The sequence below is a fragment of the Zosterops lateralis genome, assembly GCF_965231275.1.
Source record: "Zosterops lateralis genome assembly, chromosome: 5".
Taxonomy (NCBI): Eukaryota; Metazoa; Chordata; class Aves; order Passeriformes; family Zosteropidae; genus Zosterops; species Zosterops lateralis.
Genome location: NC_139766.1, coordinates 54,248,978 through 54,270,667, shown reverse-complemented (window position 1 = coordinate 54,270,667; position 21,690 = coordinate 54,248,978). Strand labels below are relative to the sequence as shown.

Here is a 21,690-nt window from a genome sequence, read left to right as displayed (position 1 = left end):
TATTGCTTTTGGAGGATGATTCCCTGCTGCCATACATAAAAAGAAAAAAAATCACACTATACCACTGCACTTTTCTTCCCAAATCCTTCTCCTGGAACAGAAAGATCCTCAAACAATATAAAGATATACATAAAAGCAGTATCTTACATTGTACCCCATCCTGATATAATTTTCCAGGAATGCAATCAATATATTTGTCACTGCGTCAGTCATTTTTCACAGTAAAGTCCAGGTCAAGAAACTCTTTTGACACATCACCTGTGAAGGAGCCTGCAAACTGTTGGTGGGCTGCTACAGGTTATCATGAAATATTTCTGGAAAAAAGCACAAGAATATTTAGATTCCACTAAGAAATTAAACTACTGATGAAACCACCTGAAAGTTGTTTGAAATGATCATGAGAATTTTTCATTGCTTTGAAGGAAATAAAAAAAGAGCTCAACAGCAATTCTAATAAATTAATTCAAGTCCTGAGAAACATAGGAGTGGGGAAATTGGAGCACTGGTATTCTAAGCATCATGAAACCAGCATGTTCATGTGACTTTGGCTCACAGTACTCCATCATCAGCCCCCACTGTCCACAGATGGAATGGGCACACAGTTGGAAAGATCTGTTTCATGTTGGGCATGATAGTACCAGAAAGGTTGCAGAAAGCCTGAAAGGAGCTCACTTCAAGAAAAAGTTGGAGAATTCATCCTTCATGTGTTTGTGTCTCTTTCTGAGCATACCAGTAACACCCATTATGTGGTTATGTTTATGTTTCCCCACTTCCAAACCCAGACAATGATATTACCTATTACTCAGAACACTGAAAAGAGTAGCTGCAAGTCAAGTTCAAAATCGTACTCAAGACTAGAGAACTTTAAACACAAAACCACTTCAGGGTAGAGGTAACACGTGATCCAAAATAACAAATAATAAAATGTGATAAAAGTAAAACCATCTGACATTTAAATCTTTATGACTATATGGAAGAATATCCAGGCAGCACATGTCTAAAAATAGACTGTACTTCTGCAAAATGGGACTGTATAGAAGACAAATACATTGCAACTAAACCATCACTGTATATCCCAGCACTTTAACAACTTTGGAACAGTAATTCTTCGAAGGGCCTCATGATTTCCTGATAATCTGCTGCAGCCCATTATTAATGGCAACAGCAAATTTATTAGCCCTACAAACAAATCTATCTGTCAGCAAAGCTGCACCCAGCTGCAGTAGCGGCCCTGATTTTCTCACTCTTCACCATGTACAGACTGGGCTTACATTTTCTGATTTTGTTCCTCCAGTTCCTTCAAAAGAAGCAACACAGCTTGAATGCTTCAACGGGGGCTTTTGGAAGGAAAAGGTGGTGTTAGAAATCATCACTAACTTAGAAATTAATTTTTAATGGGTTACATTTTATTTGCTTCAGTTGAACACCATTATTTACAGACACAAGTTAATAAAACACATCACAAAACAAAATCTCAACAGCTAATATTTATAGGTGCATAGTTCATGCTCAATTACTTTTTTATATGTATGATACATACACATATATATAAAGCTCTCACAATAAATCATCTCTGCACAGAAAGAATAGTCATAGGAAACAAATAAAAACTGTATCATAAACAATATCAAATTACTGACAGGCTATCGACAAAACATGTACAGAATTAGAAATAAGCAGTAGACACTTAGGTGTTTTTACTTAATATTTTCTTTTTTAACTTTTAAACTTGAAGCCACAATATCCACAGCACAATAATGACTCTGCCAACCGGCTTTCATTTCAGCAGGAGGGAAATGCTGAAACAAGGTGGATGCAGTCACAGACACTCCAATCATTGCTGATGGAAGACTTCAAAATACACCGTAAAAACTGTAAAAAAATGTAACGACTGGGCACATTGGAACTCAGCACTTGTACAGGATGGGACGTCTTTAGTAGTTAGTAGATTTCAGGTGATAGAAAGGAAGGAAAGGACTTTCATGCTTCAGGTTCATAGTCTTGATACTCTTCCTATTGAAGGAGAGCAGAAATCAGCACTACTGGAATTTCAGATAAAGATGTCCTATTTTCTCTATTTTTGTCACATTTTCCAGATACTGTACCTTACAAGTCACGGTACTTATAGGAGAATTAGACTTTTACAGTGATTAACACATCATTCAGCTGATGCTGCCAGGAACTTTTGAGGCAACCCATGACAATTCATTTGGAGAGGAAGGAGGGCTACCTCTGGGCTGAACAGCACACCAGGTGCTGCAGATCCTCATATGAGGCAGTAAATCATTTAAAGGAGTGTTTAACTACGGCCACATGAGCAGCATCCATAATTCCACTGATATTCAAGATGTTATGCTTAAGCCTTCAAGTCTTATATTGGACCATGGCCTAAATCTTTTATACCTCTCATTTTCAGTCTTATTATCCCACTACCATAAAACTGCTAGTCCAACTACTAGTGCATCATGCCAGACATCATAGTAATATTTTAAATAGCTCATTCATAAAAACCAACAAAATAATTTACTCCCATAATTGCATTAAATTAAGATCATGCTTCACACAAAGCATGATGCATTGGTGAGTGGCCAAGCTATTAACACAATTCATGAAGATGCAGTTTGTCCTGCATTCCCTATTAAACATACAAAAAAGGATTCCTCAAAACCCAAGCACAAGTGCTTTGAAACACGTAAAATACTTTCCCGTTTAACCTCCTTACTATCAAAAGAGCGAATTATTTTCTGATTCCCAGCACTATACCTCTGGCAGATCTTGGCCAAAGACACCATGTTTCTGCTGTGCCCTTGCAGCTCCCAGCATTAGCCTGGGCCAGGCTTATGTAACTGAGCATGCAGCCTCCTCCCGTGCCCTTCTCTTACATGCATTCACAGCAAACACCACAACAGATTTACCTCTGGAGGCATTTCATAAGCCTCATTCTCAGGATCCACAGGAACACCTGTATTATTCACCATTCCCTCCTGCAGGAAACCTTCTTCATTCTACATTTAAAACAGGGAAAGAAAAGTGACAGTGACTGCTTGCCTCATCATTTCCACCAAAGTGTGAGTTTTCTCCCCATCAGTAGTTGACTTCCTGGCCTGTCCTTTGGTTGCAGGATGTTGCCAGGGGTCATGGAGAAGGAGGGGACATTAGTTGCAGAGATCCCCATGTTTCCCATGGGGTATTGGGGTATCCATGGGAATGACAACTATAATCTTTTTGATTAGCAGAGACTCCATTTCTCCCTTGCCATGGGCAGGCCAAGAAGTCAATCTGAATAGAAGAACAGTCCCACCACCAAGTTCCCGAATATCTTTGGAAAATATTTTAATCCCACAGAAATGCTTTGGTACAGTCACAAAGCAAACCAAAATAAGGGTTTTCTGTGCCTTAAGAAACCGATCTGGAAACAAAACCCCACACAAACAGTTTAAGTATCACATTAAATTATCACATTAATTCATGTTTAACTGCTTTGGGGAATACAGTGACAGGTATGCAAAAGCGCCTGTAAAAACAGGCCAATATCAAGACACACAAGCTAAACAGTAATTCTATTTTTTTTTTAATGCTATAGCCACATTCATCTGCTCATAAACCATTGTTTATTTTAAAGTTTTAGTCTTTTCACAATACATTGCAAAAAGGGGGAAACATGCTGATTTTTTTCTTCTGTTTTAGAACCTAACTGTATTGGAAAATGCTTTTTTCCTTTAACAGGTCATACCTTTACATGGTTTCTTACGTCAACCAGCATGTTACTCTATGCACTACTGGTATATGATATATGGTATGATACCTTTTACCCAGCTTCTTAAATTTTTTCTTTATTACAGGAACACTTCTATTTTATACAGCAATGTTAGTAAGAGACTCTTGTAATTAACAGGATGGCCAATACTGTGAGGAATAACATTATTAAAGGAAGATTATTATTCTCCCAGAACTACAGATACTTTGTACCATATGAAACAAACACAAAGGAAAACATTTCAATTGGGCCAATCCTCTTTGGAGTAGTTACTCCAGAAGTTCACAGAAAAAAAACCCATGAGTTCTGCCAGAGCAGAGGCTGCTGGAGATCATCCTGAACTGTAAGAAAATTGATATGAAAACAGGCAGAGTGTCTCAATGGATCTGTTGCAACCATGCTGATTTATAACAGGTGTCGATCTAGATAGAAATGCACTAAGAACCAATTACAGACACTCAGGAAGACATTCATTTTAAAAAACCCACCTGCAGGCTGCTAAAGTAGACAGAAATATAAAATTAAGTAAATCATAAACCAGACTAATGAGATAATTCTTCAAAATCTAGGAATTATAAGATAGTGGCGCTAAATTAAATTTAGCATACAGACAAAATGAGGATAAGAGAAGCTAAACCTGAAATTCACCTCTGAAAGCTTAACACAGAATATAAAATGCAAAAGAGCTGGCACTAAACAGTCTTTACCTTCACACAGTATTTATTGTACTTCTCCATTTGCCACATATTGGCTTCCTCTGTGGTTTAACCAAGTGACCTTAGTCATAACACTCTGTTCTTGACTTTCTGCACCACTCCAAGCACAAACTGTGACTTCATCTACCAGATACCAACCCCGTTCTTACTTGGATCAGTCACCTTTCTGATACATATGTACGTTTTTCATCCTCATCAAAGTTTATGATGTGCAGAACTTACATCCATAATATAGATTCTCCTCTTCAGTTCTTCAGCTCTTATTTCAGACTTTAAAAGATCCAGTATGAAGAGATCTGGTCTTATTCCTTCTCAGTGGAGCCAGATATACTTTTTACTTTGGAGGTAAGCAACACAGTCTGTGTGGAATCTGTTCTGCCAAGTTCCCTCCACCTTCTGAGACACCACCCTGAGCTACTCTAAGGCATAGACAACGTGGACACGTTCCAAAAAGCTAAAGAACACTGATGAATAAGGTTGCAAGTACCTTTATTTAGGTATCCAATAGGCACCTGTGTCTTTCAGAACTGCCCAAAATTTGGGGTGTTCAACATGAAAGGTAATTTTTCAGGCTTGAAACTGAGAAAAACTAGGCCCCATTACGTTTCTGCCTCATCTTAACACTTGAGCTCCTCTGATGACTTAATTTCAGTATTTACTTACCTTAGCTTCTAAACAAATTTTTAATAGCATTTATGCCTGTTTACTTTTATGAAAAGTAGCATCAATCCCTACTAACTTTGACTGAAATAGCCAAACAGAGCGTGTGATCCAAATTTTACAGCTATTACTGTGCCCTTGATCTAATAGACCAGCTCTAAGGACCTAAAGCTCCTGTTGCATACTCTCATGCTTAATCCAAAACATAATTTAATTTCTGCTTCCACCAATTATTAAGGAACAGCTTCAGCTAACAATCAGTTCATCAAGTAAAACTGTGCCCAAAATCAGGCTTGAGGATGCACGAGAAAGCATGCATGCAGCTTAATGTTATCTGTAGCAGGAAAGGAGACAGCAAGTAAAACTGCCAGGACCATTATTAACGACAAGGAAAAACACTTCCCAGACGAATTTCAAATAAGGCCTTCAAAGTTTGTATGCTGTTTTTTTGTTAGGAACCTCTACAATGGATCTGGACTGTCCATCAGGATTACTGAGACACAAAGCCTGAAAGACTGAATTTATCATCTTTCTAAGTCCTTTCAGCAAGTTCAGGATGGAGATTTCTCTACAGCTTCAAACAAGACAATCATCAGCCCTAGAAAAACACATCAACCACAACACCACTACTTTTTCAAAGGAAGTAAATCATAAGCCACAACAAACCTCCAAGGGAACTCCTTGCCTTGGGAAGGTTTATCGCCTTTGCCCAGCTGCAAACACCACCTTTTCATGTTGATGTCACTGCAGTTCAGTTGAGGATGACATTACTCAAGGTCATGTGTTACATGAAAATGCATAGCAAAGGTGACCACCTCTTTTTAAATGGTGGCATGCTCTGCTTCTGATGTACAGTCCCCCCAAAGTAAGGGCATCACAAAGGTAAACCACCACCCCCAGTAACACAGAGCCATCTAAGGTACATCTTAAATTGTAATTTACCTCCTTTAAAACAAAGAAATGCAATTTTACATTGACATGATCAGTAATTCCATATCCTAATTCAGTTATGGAAGAGGAAAACCACCCAAAAGACCAATTCTTGTCTTATTATGAGACACTTTTCTCTAGAAGCTGCAATCTCCCTAAACCACACTGAAGGGCATTTCCAGAAGGAAAGATTTTTTTTTGTATTAGATCATCTGAAAAGCTCAACTAAAGCTTCTCAGAGATGAAGTCAGTTTTTAACTGGAGAGCATGAACTCTTGCTGTAAAAACACTTTTGAAAGGGTAAATTACAGCTCACCCAATGAACAAGGCATTAGAAGAATGGCGAGGTGAGGACTTCTGCTTGTCCCCAAAGGATTCCCTTAAGGAAAAACGAATACCCACCTATATATCAGTTTGAAGCATGGCCACTCTGGCTAAGTCTTGGATGTTGACTCCAGAGAGTCTCATGCCCTCACACCCCATGTTACAGGAAAAAAGCTTTTGCGCTATCCCAGAGTAGACTCAGCATTAACAGGAGTGTCACTTTGTGCTATTAGCGTTTCTACCTGCCTTGGTAAAGGAATGTGCCTGTCCATATGCTACCAGGCTACCTGGCGAGCCCACTCACACTGTTTCCAGGAATACATTACTCCAGAAGTTCACACAGAATTGTTACACAGTGCATACCCTCTCTTCCATGAGGTTCTTTCCTTTTGTTCTCACTCAAGCAACTTATGTCCTTTTATAAACAAAGAGGAGATGGTAAAATAACATCATGGTAAAATGACACTCTTGCATGACCCTGTGTGCCAGTTCTGACTCAAAGAACAGATATGAATATAACTGGTATACAAAAGCATGAAGCAGAACTGCTGCAATAGCTCCAAAATGTCAATTCCTATTTTGCTATGGGAATGAATCTTGCTAAGCTCTGAGCATGAAAGTGCAAAATGACCCATTTTTTGGCAATAAAATAGTAATCAAACTAATTAAAAACTCCTCTGAAGACCTGGCCCCATTAAAATACAGAATATTTGACAAAACGTCAGGACTATTTCTTTTACCATGTGAATTTCACCAAATAGGTTTCGTTTCAGTGTTTTTGGTGAAAATTGCACCCCATTCTTTTCCTTCACCCTTTCCCACCTCATAATACTCTTGGTGGAAGGGAAGAGACTGTTTAAGATCCCCTTGGTGGACTGTTAATGAAAAACACACCAACTGCTCCACTCCTGGTACTGCTCCTATGTCAGCACCATGTAGTGAAAGGGTCACCTTCAGGAGTGTGCATTCTGTCCTCTTGGTGACGTGTTGCTTTTGTAATGTCAAGTTACTGCCATCAGAAAAAAGGTAATTTATCCCAAGTCAGAGACAAGAGCAACTTCAAAAGGAAGTATTAAAATTGTATTTTAGTGGCTGATCTAAACATTATATTTTGGCATCCCCCTGGTTAGTAATATGTTTTTTTCTCTCCATTATGAACACTGATAGTGTCTTACAGTCATGCATAATTCCCATGATCATTGGAGACTAATTCCTTCTGGAATGATCCACCATTCTGAGATAAATAAACCAGGCTACAAAACTGTCTGCTCCTAAAACATTTATACTGGCAAGAGGCAATCACCCTGGAAGTCACAAACCACAGAGGTCAGAAGAGACCTCCAGAAATTGCCCACCTTGAGCAGGGCCACTCCTGATCAGTTTTAACCATTCCCACAGACAGAAACTCCACAATCTCACTGGATAACCTCACTCGGGGTTCAATTAAATACACAGTGAAAAACCTTTTTTTCTCTATGTAAGTGGAGTTTCCTGCATTTCATTCAGTGCCCACTGCTTCCTGCCATTTCACTGGGCACTACTGAAGAGTCTGGTTCAATCTCCTTTACCTCCACCCCCACCAGGTGTTAATACTGATGGACAAGCTCCTCCTCCCACCCCCCTCCCAAAACTCACATTCATGTTGTTTCATGGTTGCTGATTTTCTGTCTGTTCTTGGGACCTCTATAGAATTTCCCATGCAGCTATTGCGGGAGGGCCTTTTCTCTAGTAGAAAGCCCTACTGTCCACAATAAATAAGGTGAAGCTTGCCTTAAACGTCTAAAAGATTAATGTAACTGAGAAGTCACAGTTAATTTCAACAAAATACATTATTAAATTTCAATGAGTATTGGTCACTCTACATTACTTGCCGTCTGTTATTGAGTGTTTTATAATGTAAAACCGTGAACCAATTAAATTTGATTAAATCAAATCTGTGTAAATTAATCAAATTAAAACTGTGAATCAAAAAAGCTATGAACCAAGACAAGAAGCATGATGGAAAAAGCTGTGAACTAGAATAGGGAAAAAGCTGGTTTACAAGGTAATCTTCAAAGGTTAAGCCCCTTGAGACCCCAACAAAATGTTCCATGCGCTGCAATTTTAACATAGTCCAATTTGTTGTATGTACACACCAGTTGGTACTTTTGGGAGCTCAAAATAAGAAAATTCATATCTAAAAGGATGATTACCTTGAAAAATTATCACATACTGATAGAATAATGCCTGCCTGACAGCCAGGGCATGTACATCTTTGCGGGCCCAGATGTTAATTCTAGCCCAGTATTACTGAATTATTGAATTTGTTGTTGTTACAGTCTGGAAAATTGCACTAGTAATCTGCCTTTATTTATTTAGGGATAAAATTGCTTATCAAGCCCTTACAACTGGTAACTCCATGTCCCTACAGCTTGACTAAGCCCGTTTCATTTTGGTATTACCCCCCTTGTGAGAGCTTTTGTCAGGAGCTGTCAGTCATTATATGGTGAAGCTTAAAGTAAAATTTTGGGATTCCTTTTTTATACCCCCATTGCAGCTGTTATTGTTCCTGTGCAATTTTGCCTCCTGCTACATGCTGAAGAACAATTTCCTGTGCTTATGGGCTTAAAATTCCCCTTTAAAAAGAAAATAACTTGCATTCTTTCTTCTCCAAAATATACTCCACCTGGATACTGTACTGAAGTGAAAAATAACTGGTCTTCCCCATTTGGTAACTCATTTTTTACAGATATTTTGACCTTAAAACCCAACTTACCTGGAGAGGAGAGAAATCCTTAAACAAAGAATCCAACAAGAGGCAAAACAAAAATATGCTAAAATGGCCTCAATTCATTGACTTTCCTAGTCCTAATATATTTTATTCATGGAACTGACTGAGTTATACAGTTATAACTGAGTTGCCAGGTCAGCTTAGGATGCTTTAAAGCTCCTGCTCACTCATTGCAATAGTCAGTGCCTCTAAGAGTCAGCTGTAAAAGATAAAGCATCATCAGTCTACTTGTTTCACTCCAGAGATACAGAGATGTATCTGTGCACTGGCTAGAAATAAAGTAAACTGTTTTAATTATCCATAAGCTGAACACCTAAGTGCAGGAAATGATGAGAAAGCATTATGTGCAAAATAAACTAGCTGTTCCAGTGCACAACTAATTTAGAGCACCAAGAACGAAATGAGACTGTCTCCCTCCTTCTCCTCAAATGGAGAATTGAAACGAAGAAGAGACATTTAATTAAACAAATAAATATCAGCATTAGTACAATGAAAGGCTAAAATAGTGCCTTCAAGTTCTACAGGCTGCATTCTGATTTGCATTTTTTTGCCTTTCAGTTGTCAATGACAAAAGTGAAAAGGAAAACAACTGAGGCTTACAGAGAGATGAAGTCTGTGGTAACTTGTAACCACAGATCCATCTTGGTGTCTACAAATAGCTGGAAATAATTTGTTTACAACAATTTACAAACTGCTGTAAATGCCTTGAAAAACAAATTCCAGTACAACGTAGATTGTGTATATTTTTTTCTTTCAAGCTGCCTAGCCCTGATTCAATGTGACATCAGAAACACATGTGAACACATCCAGGACACACAGCCCTTTCAGCTTCATCCTTTTCTGCTTCCCAAATCCATGGTGACATCGAAAACTCCACGGGTAGGGAAAGAAAAAGCTAGAGCACATAATTTGGAAGGACTGAAGTTATTTCTAATTGCAATATAGTGGGAGTGATGCTAACTTGATGTCACATCAGAGATATGGCCCAGATCTGCCTCTCTTGCCATTCTTCTGAAGAAGGCACCCAAACAATACCTGTTACTATATGCAACAAACATCCACTACCAACTTTGTTAATTACACTCTCAAAACTGAAATTTCAGACTGCAGACAGAAATCTTCAAATAATACCACTAATTCTAATAAGGATTTGAAAGAAGGGCCAAAGACTGCACTGAACTGTTTGCTTGATCTTAATGCAGTTAGAAGGAACAATAAACAGCCTGAGTTTATTTCTATTGTTTTTACTACATAACTCAAAGACACCTTGACAAAACTGAGTGACTGAAAAAAATAACATGCACCTCAATAGGAAAATGTGTAAGCAAGTGTCACCTAGGCCCTCACCAAACCAAAGATGATGGTCAAACATGTTGCCCTAGTGCAAAAAAAGGAAACCATTCTCTCACGTATTAAAAAGGCCTATCCAGCCTAGGGGCCCTTCTCCTGAATACAGAATTCAGACTACACAATGCACTTGTCTGGGGATGCTGGGAGATCCCAAAGGAGAACAGCAGGAATGATCACATCCTAGAACAGAGAGAAAAAGGAAGGAATCTGTCAGATGCTATGTCTGTCACGAGCTCCATGGGATTAGCTAAACCCATCTGTCCCTTTCTATAATGGAGGATTCTCCATTCTCTGGGAACCTATTACCAAGAATGACCTCCAAAGACAATATCTGAATACCACCTTCATTAAATAAAACTAGAACATAACATATAACCCTGACAGATCACATTAACTAGAAGAATGGTACACATCAGCTTGGAAGTCAGCATAGAAATGAACAATATTGGTCAGACATGGCTCTACCAGGTCAGTAAAGATGTTTTTAAATAGTGTGGTCTCAGTCAGAACTGCAATGTTAATTTACTATACTTTACTTAAAACAGTTTGAATACAGTTTTTGATTTTTTAGTACAGAAACTCCAGTTGTTGCACAGACTCCATGAGTATATATTCTCTAAGAAAAAATTAGAAGAGAATAATTAATTTCCTCTTAAAGAATTCTCTAAAGTTACATAAAGTTGATTCAATGCTGTATCATCTCAAACAGCAACCTCTAAACCATAGCTATTTCTCCTACTCTTAGAAGAAGTTCTCTACACAGAACTGCAGGCCCAGCCATCCTTTGGCACTATGAAGAGTATGAGTTCCCATTCACACAGCCCCAGAGGGAGCACATGTTCCAGCTCTGTAGCCCATCTCCTGTGACTGGCGCCACAAAGCACTGAGGCAAGGAGGTTCTTAAAGAAAGGGGAATATTCTCTCTTCAGGTAGTGGGAAGAGGGCAGGTTTTGATCCCTTTTGCTTTTCCCTAGAGTATGAGCAGACAAGCTAATGCAATCAGCACTGATTAATTTGCTTGTACTCCCCAGCACATTGAGCTGTGGGCTCACAGGTGATCTAGTGACAGGATGTCACCTTCAAAGGCTGGAATTGATTGGCAGGACATGCTATAAATGAAGTGGTCACCCTTCAGTTATTATCAGTGAACATGTCTCTAAAGCATTCCTTCAATTCCAACCTATTACAGCACTTCACCCAGCTAGGGAATTTTAAAACATATTTCTTTTACAGAGTAAACCAACACTTGCTTTGAAAAATAAAACTCACTTGCAACGATTATTTGAACTACAAAGGTTTCAGGAGTACTTCCTGCACTTATGATCTATTCAGCAGCAGATCAAATACTACAAAAGACTAGAGAGACAGTCTGCATTTTAAAATTTATACTCCTGAAGCGACACTTTATCTAGAAGCAAGTACACAACTATTCAGAGCTTTCACTTGAATTGGGAAAGGTTACTTCACAGTTCAGTGGCACAAAACACAAACATCACGAACATCTCTTCAGCGTATTCTGCTCCCATAAAAGAAGAAATAACTCCTTTTAACTAAGTGGAAAGATTGTCTTAATAAAGTCTACTTGGTAAGGTGTAGTACACAAGGAGACACTTTAAAGACCAGTGCCTATACAACACTTGAGTATTTGTGTTGTCTTTCCCTCCTCCCCCAGCACTGCTATTGTTATCTTTGCCTTTCGCTTCTGGCTTAGATGCAAGAAAGCAGCATGAAATCTGCCATCCTCTACACTGCATGAGAGTGGATTTCAAAGCAACATTTTCCCAGGCCAAATTCTGCTCTATCTTTATCAGCATAAGCATGGTGTAGCTCTCTCCCTCATTAAGCCATTTCCATACTTACACCTGTACGTCTGAGAGCAGCCTGGGTTTATGACCCCCTTTTTCAGACACCTGCTGCTGTCCCAAAAGGGATGGACACCAGAAAAATCTTCATTACTACTTCACATATAAGAAGTGAGAAAGAGTATAAGTTTGGATGGCCTTTGAGGAGTCACCAAAGTTCTGTTTTAGGCAGGTTCAGCTTTCCCCAAATCATTCCCAACAGACTCTGGGAAAAGTCACCTCAGAGCCTTAAAGTAACAAAGGTTTGATACTAGAAAAAATATTACCCTGACTCATTGCAGTCTTCTCTGGGCTAACCCAGCTCTCTCTGTCTACACAACACAGTTAGAAAAAACCTGTGGAGCATCCATTACCCTGTACCTGTGGTGTTCATTTATGAGAACTGCAGACAAGTTACATCTTGCTAGAGTTAGGATGTGGTTGCTTGGTATTTGGAACAGAGTCAAGTGGGGCAGAGATGCTGCTCACCATGTTACTGAGAAGGAAAAGAAGGGCAAACTTCAGTGGTGCCAAAAGTCCAAAAACTACCTGAAACAGTGTGAAATGATGATGATCTCAGCCATAGATGAAACTTCAAAGAAGAACTGCAGCTGCATTGTTTTTTACCAGAGGGAGCCTTCTATTAATAAACTCTGTTAAATCATTTGACATTAAAACACAGAGCTGCTTTTAAAGGATCAAAGCATTCAATGTTAGTTATTAGAATTGTTAAAATGACACTTTTCCTCTGGTCCTTCCTTATTATTAATCACAGTAGCTCCCCAAACTTAGCACCAGCTAAGCAGGGGCTGCCCCTGGAATGCATTTAAGTCACAGTGAAGTAATCATCATGAACTGATAGAATTCACAGGAAGCAGTCAGTCCCACACCCACTAGGAACAAAAGGGAAATATCACTTTTCACATATACTCTTCTGATTTGAGAGAGGGGATTCTAATCATACTCCAGTCCTCACCCCATTTGTATTTAAGCATATCAGAGAAAAAAAAATGATGCATACATGCCATAGAGGTAGCACACACAAAAAAAGTAGTTGAGACAAAAGAATTTATTCTGTTCACAACATCCAGGATAGCAGGTAAAGCAACAATTCTGCCAGGAAGTTTTGAGTGAAATACTGCTTAGTAGTTGCACTCATTACACCATCTACTTTGGGGATAAATAGGAAAAACCAAACCACTTTTCTTCAAATTCATGGCATAACAATCAGCTACATGTGACTTATGGAAGCTCAGAGGAAGCTGAGGAAGAATAATTTCATGTATGTCACATCAATGAGATGGATTACCAGCAAAAGCTTATTCTATGAGAGACAAGAATGCTCAGTTAAAACACAGGAGGAGTGAGAGAACACATGTAGCAAATTAATTACAGTTGGTACAGTTCTTTCTCCTACAAGCTACATTTGCAGTTCCTGAACAATAATTGCCTGAAGCAATACATTTCCTCCATCATAGTGAGAACCTAAATGCTGGTCTTTTGTATTTTCAGAACTGAGGATGAAACAAAGACTTACTCAGGCGTGGACTCATCCTGCCAAAGATGTGTGCTTATGATATGACTCCCTGTAGCTTGAAAATAACACAAAAACCTATCTGCTACCAGCCATAAAGATGTTTCTGTACACATGCTTCCTGATGAACATTAGGATAAGAATCAGAGTCAGATTTTAAGAATCACCCATGTAGATTTGAACACAACTGACTTGAAAGATTGCCACAGCTGAATGCCCAAGTGTTTCTAAATGCTCAAGCAGTATCAGTTAGGCACTCAGCTGGTGAGTTTACGAACACCATTTTAGAAATGACTCAAACTAGAAAATACTTCTATGGAACACAAGGCTAGGAGTAAATGTACTTTGACATGAACAAACAAACAAAATAAAATTCAGCATTATGCTGCATCATCGTTTTTTAATAACAAATCTCCAAATAATTTTGTTTAAGTTAGTTGATAGGTATTTGTGCATTCCCTATACCATACCCAATACCATAGGGGTATTGTAATGGCTCTCACTAAAGTATGATAATTTTTTTAGTTGTTTAGCATAAAGCCAAATGATGTGTTTACTGTTCCATAACAAGCATTGCTCAACAAGCAGATTCAATGAGGAAACATAGTAGTGCAAAAAGCAGTGATTTCTCTTACACCTGTGTGTCATTTCTGATACAAGCACACAACAAACCAACTGGTCCTTGTTCTCTGGTTTAGTTGCCCATCTGCCTGGAATTATCCAAGAAAGGCTGTAGCACTGGAAAAGGCAACAGTTGGCTGTTCTAATGTTGTTGACCTCTTTCCCATACCTGTAACATTTCAAACAAATATGCAAAGTGTGGATGCTTAGTGGGCTACATTTACCTAAAGTCACTTCTGCCAGGATGTGCTCTGGGCTATCTAGCACCCTTCTTTACAGAAGAAGAACCAGTGCCTCAAGTATTCAGAAGCATTTTTCTGAATAGATTATTAGAGAAAGAAGTTCAATGCATTCTCTGCAACAACAACAAGAGTAAACCATATTGTATGGCTGCATGGTGCTTATTTGCCAGCTGGACTTAGACCATGGCAAATGCATAAGCAATCTGATAAGAGAAGCTCAAAATAACATTACTATTGAAAGCTTAAAAGCTGATCTACTTCAACCTGAATTAAACATTTAAATTCATTGTAAATTTATTAAATTCATTCATTTGATTCAGCAGAAGATTTTCAAGTATACACTTAAGCAAGTAGTTAGTTCCACAGACGTCAAAGCTTTTACACAGGTTTAATACTAACAGAACACTGTAGCAAATCAAGAACAACCTTCAGAAATCCAAAGTGTTTCAAGTGCCAAAAAATCAAACTGCTTATTATGGTAAGGTAGGACATTTTGGAAATTTGGTGCAAACTACTGTCATCCAGTGATACAGACTCCACATGTATCCATCTGTAATCTCCCAGATAAAATCAGTCACAAGTGAGCTCTTCTACTGTACCCTCACTGCAATAGGAACATTAAGACTCAGATATAAAGAGACAGTATCCAAACAAAGTGTGTTCCTAACACCACTTCCAACAACCCCTTGGAAACCAAGACTTAAGTCAAAGCAAACTTAGGAGACAACACTCCCCCAATGACTATTCACTGCAGGAACAGAATCCCTTCAGCACTTCACTTTTTTTTTTTAACTGCTGCTGATTATCCTGTGCAGAGATAAAACGCTCTAGTGCTTTGTGTTGTGTGGGTGATGCTCCTATTTCCCAGCTGAGTTTGGTTCAACATTTATAGAAGGGCTGAACTATTCTGAATTGGCTTCTATCAGTAAAATGACTCAGTGATCACTGTGCAAGTGGGAGGACTTCAAGCATTTGACATTGCTTCTCACATTCTTGCTTGTCACAAATGCAAATGTTGGGGAATTTAAACTCATTCCTATCCTGTCATTTTAAAATCCTAAAGGGACCTTTGATCATTCAGTGGCCTGTTAAATATTTAGCAGTCAGGAAGACAGGATTTTTTTTTCCCTTCTGTGATGGTTTAACTGGTTTCAAATCTAATACTGCTTCCTTTATGTGAATACAATGTATCACCATTTGCTCACCATTTTCCTCAGAGAAAAAAACCAACAAACCCTCAATTAAAAATTGATCTACATTCTAAACTAATGAAAAAAGAAGACAGAAGTAATATAAACAGACAGAAGATAGGGCTGTAAACTCCACAAACTACATAATCTGCATGCACAGAGCACACATACATCTTGGGGTCTTTGAAAAGAAATTTTAATTATTCTGTCCCTCTTCAGAGCTAAGTGCCTTGCAAATATTGACTGGGGATATGCTGAGTTTGTTGAAGGCAGCACTGCCACTACCGTCTTCAGAGGTATAGGGCTTTGGTCCTGGGGGCAGCAATACCCCTACTACACTTAAACCTGTTAAACCCACTGAAGCATGTGGGATTGTTTTCATCCTAATATTCATCACACTCCATGAGGAGATGTCTCTCTAACCTAGGAGCCGAAATTAAGCACTGGGGAGCACTGAGCTGTAACCAGCCCTGTTGCTCTGGCTCAACTCTGTCGGCAGCCTGGGGAGAGATGGTTCCTGCAGCCTCCCACACAAACCCTCTCCCGTGCTCGTTAGCATGCCTGTTATATTAATGACTCATCTTCATCGTAAAGCACCAGCTCAGACTTCTCATTAATCACCTGAAGTGTGCTGGCTTCTGCAGTTTGCTCGGAGTCCCCACTAATTCAGGCTTCAGCATTACAAACACAGGGAAGGAGTTTTGTGGGTCAGGCCCCGTGCTTCAGCAAGGACTTTGTAACTCCCCAGAAAATACCTTACGGTCAGAATCTGGTTTTTCCAACCCAGTGTTGGATTTTTTTATTAAGCCAAAATAACTGCTTTCAAAATGTGATTCTTAAATTGCATGGGTGGCCAGCAGGTGCATTCCCAGTAACAGGCTCAGACAGAGAACTAGCCTGGTACCACAACCCAGCCCACCTTTCCTGTAGCAAAAACACTGAGTAGCTTGTTCAACAGTATGAAAAACCAAGAGGAAAAAAAATAAATGAATGCACTGTACTGCAAATTGATTTATCCTTCAGAGGAAGAGAAAAAAATTCTCTCAATATTCTGAAAAAGGCTCTGTAAGTATTATGAGAATGAGAAAGCCACTGAGAAGAGCTGCAGGTTGTGACAAGGAAGCACTGACTTTTCACGATCTGTGGGCACTTTCTCTTGTAACCCAGTCATTGCTAGACTACATTCACAGCTCCTTCTTTACATCTCTTTGGATTTCAATTACTGTTTCTTAATTATTTCTGTAATAACTTCATTTTTTTCCATTTTACAGATGACCTTTTTTAACACTAGCTCCAAAGTAATATAGCTTCCTACGCTAGCTTAAAATGGGTTTTGCACAAACACCAGAGCAAAGTGCGCTGTTAGCAAAAACTAACAGCCTATAACTGATGTAAATTTATGTCCACCCACAAGTTAGCCCATCAATTTCTTCTCTTATAAGATGTCAAAGCACCTGTCAATCACGCAGACAATGTGAGAGAGAGAGGAGAGACTAAAAGAACAACTCTCCCTTCTAATTTGCCACACCATTTGATGGCTAAACCCTTCGATACAGAGGTTAGAGCCCAGACACAGTGGATGCATACTTGACGGATATGCAAGCAATGCACCAAGGCTGTTTCACTCCTTGACACATCACTTCCATAAAATACACACCAGATACCACATACAGGGTATCCATCTAGAACCACATATTTGGCAGGTGTACACCACAGCAGTTGCACTGACTTTAGACTTCACAATTGATCACTTTTCTATCCCGATAGATTGCTTATCTACCAAGACTATTTGTATTATTGGAGCATCAGTCCCCAGATAGCTGGTTAACTTCAGTTCATGAGATGTGCTTTGTTAAAGTCAAAAGCATACATCTTCATGTATAGCTCTCTCCACAAAGGAAGGGGACAGCTTCTTCCCTGGACTGGGACTGCCTGACTGAACCTACAAAAGCCTGTAACTAAGACTGGATGTAGCAGCCTATGTGGATGACTCCCCAGCATTTGCATCTTGAAAACACTACTCAATTTCCTTCCACAAGACGGTGTCTGCAGCTACCCTAAAGGAAGTGCTCATTCCTTCTTCCGTTGGCTGCCTAAAATAAACACCTTTCTGGCACAGAAAAAACTACTTTTAGACATGCTACATATGAGCAATACATTTTGCTGTAAGACAACAGACTGAGACCTGAGCTCATGGCAGCAAGGGGCAGCCCACAGCTGACAACACTCACAGATCAGCTGAGCTCATGTCACAGGCAGCATTGCTTTTGGGCCTGAAATACATTTTGTTTCCCCTTTGGCATTAGATTTTTTTTTTTGGTTTGCACTTGAGGATTGCTAACTGCACACCCAGCAGCCACGTGTTGCCGCCCCTCAAAGTCCCAGCTTCTCTGGTGAATGGCCCTTAAGTGAGGACCTCACCATGTTCATCTCACTGTGCTTTTCCCCTTGGTTAAGAGCAGTCCCAGCCCAGTCAGCACTGATCTGCATAAGGAATGTTCACCTGTTACACAGGAAAATGTCCTGGCTCAAGGGGCCAGACTTCTGAAGTCTTCCAAAGTGAAGCTTCTCTCCTCTTCATCCTCAAAGGACTACCTGCCTTGCTCCAAGCCCTTGTCATTGCTGGATAGCTGTCAGTGCAATTCCAGAATGCTGATCCAGTAGCTGAAATCTGCTAAAATGCCCTACTGACTAACCCTCTAACACCACTCAGCATTCCAGTTTGCGCAACACCAATGCCATGGCTTCATCACATCAACTCTACCTTTTACTTGACTCAAAGACTTGAAGTCTCAGTAAACTATCCAGTGGCTGTTAGAGTGTTACAGCACAGTAAGAGTACTCATGAAAACACCAAAAGAGCTTTCCAGTTCAAATAAAGCAACTTTTTATTTCCTTCCATAATACATTGCTTTAGTCAGGGCAATCTGACACTGTTCAAAATCCCATATTTAATCAACAGCAGTTCAAAATTGTCTTTCTACACAGGAACTTAAAGTAATTAGCTTCAGCTGCTGAGCTTGTTAAGGACATGTCCCTGTCCCACACTCTCACATCACCTGAGCTGGAACTGAGGCCCCTTCATGTCTACACTGCCCACACTCACACAAAACAGTTTTCCTCACCAGCTGGACCCCAGGACTCCCACACAGCACAATTGCCTCCATTTAATAAGTACCTCAATCACAGCAGAATAACAAAATTACTCAAGCTCAAGCTGGTGCCTCTAAGGAGGGACTCAGAAGAAAGGAGTCCCTGGGCTTTTATACCCTCACAGTCTAAGGGCAGGAAAGTCCGGAATCATCAACTCCTGCTGTGCCCCTGAGTGTCCAGTCCCCTGGCTGGGCCACAGGTCCCAAGGCCCTCTGTTCTACAAAGTCAACACTTCATGGCCTCTTGCCTGGGGCTCAGGCTCCTGCTCCCTGATATGAATTCTGTACTGCAGCCACAGCCCGAGCTACCTGCACTGAATACATGCTTGCCAAAATGCTGAGTGAACTCACTCTGCAGAAATTCCAGGCTAAGTCTCCACAGGAAAGTTTTGCTGTACTCGTGTTACATACTGGGAGTATGAGACCAGTTCATCTTTATTGATATGTCTATACCTACACCAATTCTTGCAATGCAGGTCTTCCACCAAGGTAACATATTCTGAACTTTTTTTAATTTAATTTTTTTTTTTTTTTTTACTATAAAAGCTTTATTGACATTTGGGATGAAGTTCCTCAGAGAGCTCTACAAATATCTGTCTACCTTCTAAATATAATCTTTCTTCAGTCATCTATCACATCCTCCCATGACACACACAGAATCTGTTCAAGCTTTTTGTACAGTCAGTGACAGATTTAACTCTGCATTTGCCAGATTGGGAATAATATAGATGTGCCAGCACTTCTGTGACAACATTTCCATCCTTTCCCATCAATTATTAGACTGTGTAGCTACCTGTGGTCTTGCAATGCCACGTGACTACTGAGAAAGAGTCTATTTTGAAGTTCACAAAGCACACAAGCAAAAAAAAAAAAGGCCCTCTGATGCTTGTTCTTTACAAATTGCACAGCAGGAACCAGCTCCTACTCCCCTCCCTGGATAACCTCTCCATTTCCCAGACTGCTTCTTGACACTCACTTCGAAGTGTGATGTGCTTTGCACTGCTACAAAGCAAAATCAGCCCAGAGGATTGCCATGGGTCTGAAGTCAAGGGCATGCCATGTTTACTTGTGATTTCTGTGTTTTTTGGGAAGTCTTGGAGAGAAAAGTCAAAAATAAAATGCTCACTGCTGATACAAAGCAGTGCCTTCCAAGCACAAATGTTTGCACACATGCAGAGGCACTCCAGGTACAAGATGTAACCATAAAAGCATCCTTTCCTTTGAAAAACATTTTGATTATTCTCACATTTTCTTTTTGGTAAGAGAAGGAAAAGGTTTAAATTCAGGTAATGTTCTTCAAAAGACTGCATTAGAGATGCAAAGATAAGCAAAGCACTCAAAAAAAATCATGAAACACCATCTGCTCTCTTTTATCTTCTAATGTCTATCAGCATCACCAGTATTGCCAACATTAGTCACTCTCCTCATGATGTTGGGTGTTTTTCTTATACTCTCAGCTCTCATAATCAAAATTATACAATAGCAGTTTAAAATAAATTAAAAAAAATCCAATACACTTGATGCCTGTGAAAACTAGTGCAAGTCAGCAGCTCAGAAAAGCAGAAAAGTTTGAACTATTTAGATAGAATTTAATGGCTAAAAATTGTTATGATACAAAGTGAACTCCAGGAGGTATCTTTCAGAGCAGCTCAGCTTCCACAGAGGGATAACCACACTTAAGACCCAGGATAGCATACTGAATCTCTCAAAAAATCTGCTTTTAACTATGACCACAGAATATCAAAAAAATCTTGTTGCAAGCCACATTTTTACACAGGTGTAGCTGATGACAAAGAAGTCAACTAAACTCTGTGCCTTTGGAAGCCAGGCAATACTCAAACACTGAGCCCCATATTGATTACAGTCTCATTATCTCCTCATGGGAACATCCAGGAGAACAAGTGCAGCCTCCGCCTCTCTTGCCAACTTTACATTATCACGATTACATCTTACTCAGTTGCTTCACACAGCTTTTATTTTTATATAAAGTGAAGAAAGCTTTTGCTATTCTGAAACACGAAGTATGTCACTGCCCACTGCCTGCTCAGACCAGGGTGCAGCTCATGACAAGCACAGTAGGCACTGGAGAGGCAGCAGCACACCTTGGCTGTGAGGTGGAGCAGGGCAGCCCAGGAAATGCTGCTCACAGGTATTTTTCAACAACTCAGCACAGCTGAGCTAGGACTCAAATGATTTGGGTCTCTTTGTGTGTAGCCAGCAGCTGGGAAACACATCCATTATGCCCTGCTCTCTCTCCCCATTGCATCCCTAGCACAGGTGCCAACCAAAACCTCAGCCTCATCCTTTTGCATTTAATAAAATCCAAAGTTTTTAACCCCATCGTCGTGGTCCTCCTGTTTGAACTGGCAAGTAGGGGCTGCACTATGTGAAAGCATTCTGTTCTCTGCACACATGTTACAGCCTGCATCTCTGCAGGAGGCTCTGTGACTCATGTCTGACTCATACAAGACCTGTACCACCAACAGCATCTATCACAGCCAGAAAACAGAGTACTCACCCTCTGGTTAGGAGATATTTTAATGCCATGTGTATTAAGGAAGAAACATGCACAAGCCAAGGTAGCTGGCACAAGGAGACTTGAA

General features: G+C 39.8%; 1 protein-coding gene across 2 annotated transcripts in view; it reads right to left on the bottom strand.

The window, feature by feature from the left end:
- Positions 1-1,384: 1,384 nt before the first annotated feature.
- The window catches only part of SNCA (synuclein alpha), a 61,887-nt gene continuing 41,581 nt past the window's right edge, over positions 1,385-21,690 (bottom strand). For both annotated transcript variants that reach the window (XM_083861974.1, XM_083861975.1), the window contains exons 5-6: positions 2,916-3,005; positions 1,385-2,013 (exon numbers count right to left, since the gene is read on the bottom strand). In XM_083861974.1, coding sequence (XP_083718100.1) covers positions 1,981-2,013; positions 2,916-3,005 — 123 coding nt within the window. In that variant the 3' untranslated portion in view covers positions 1,385-1,980. The remainder of the gene's footprint in view (positions 2,014-2,915; positions 3,006-21,690) is intronic.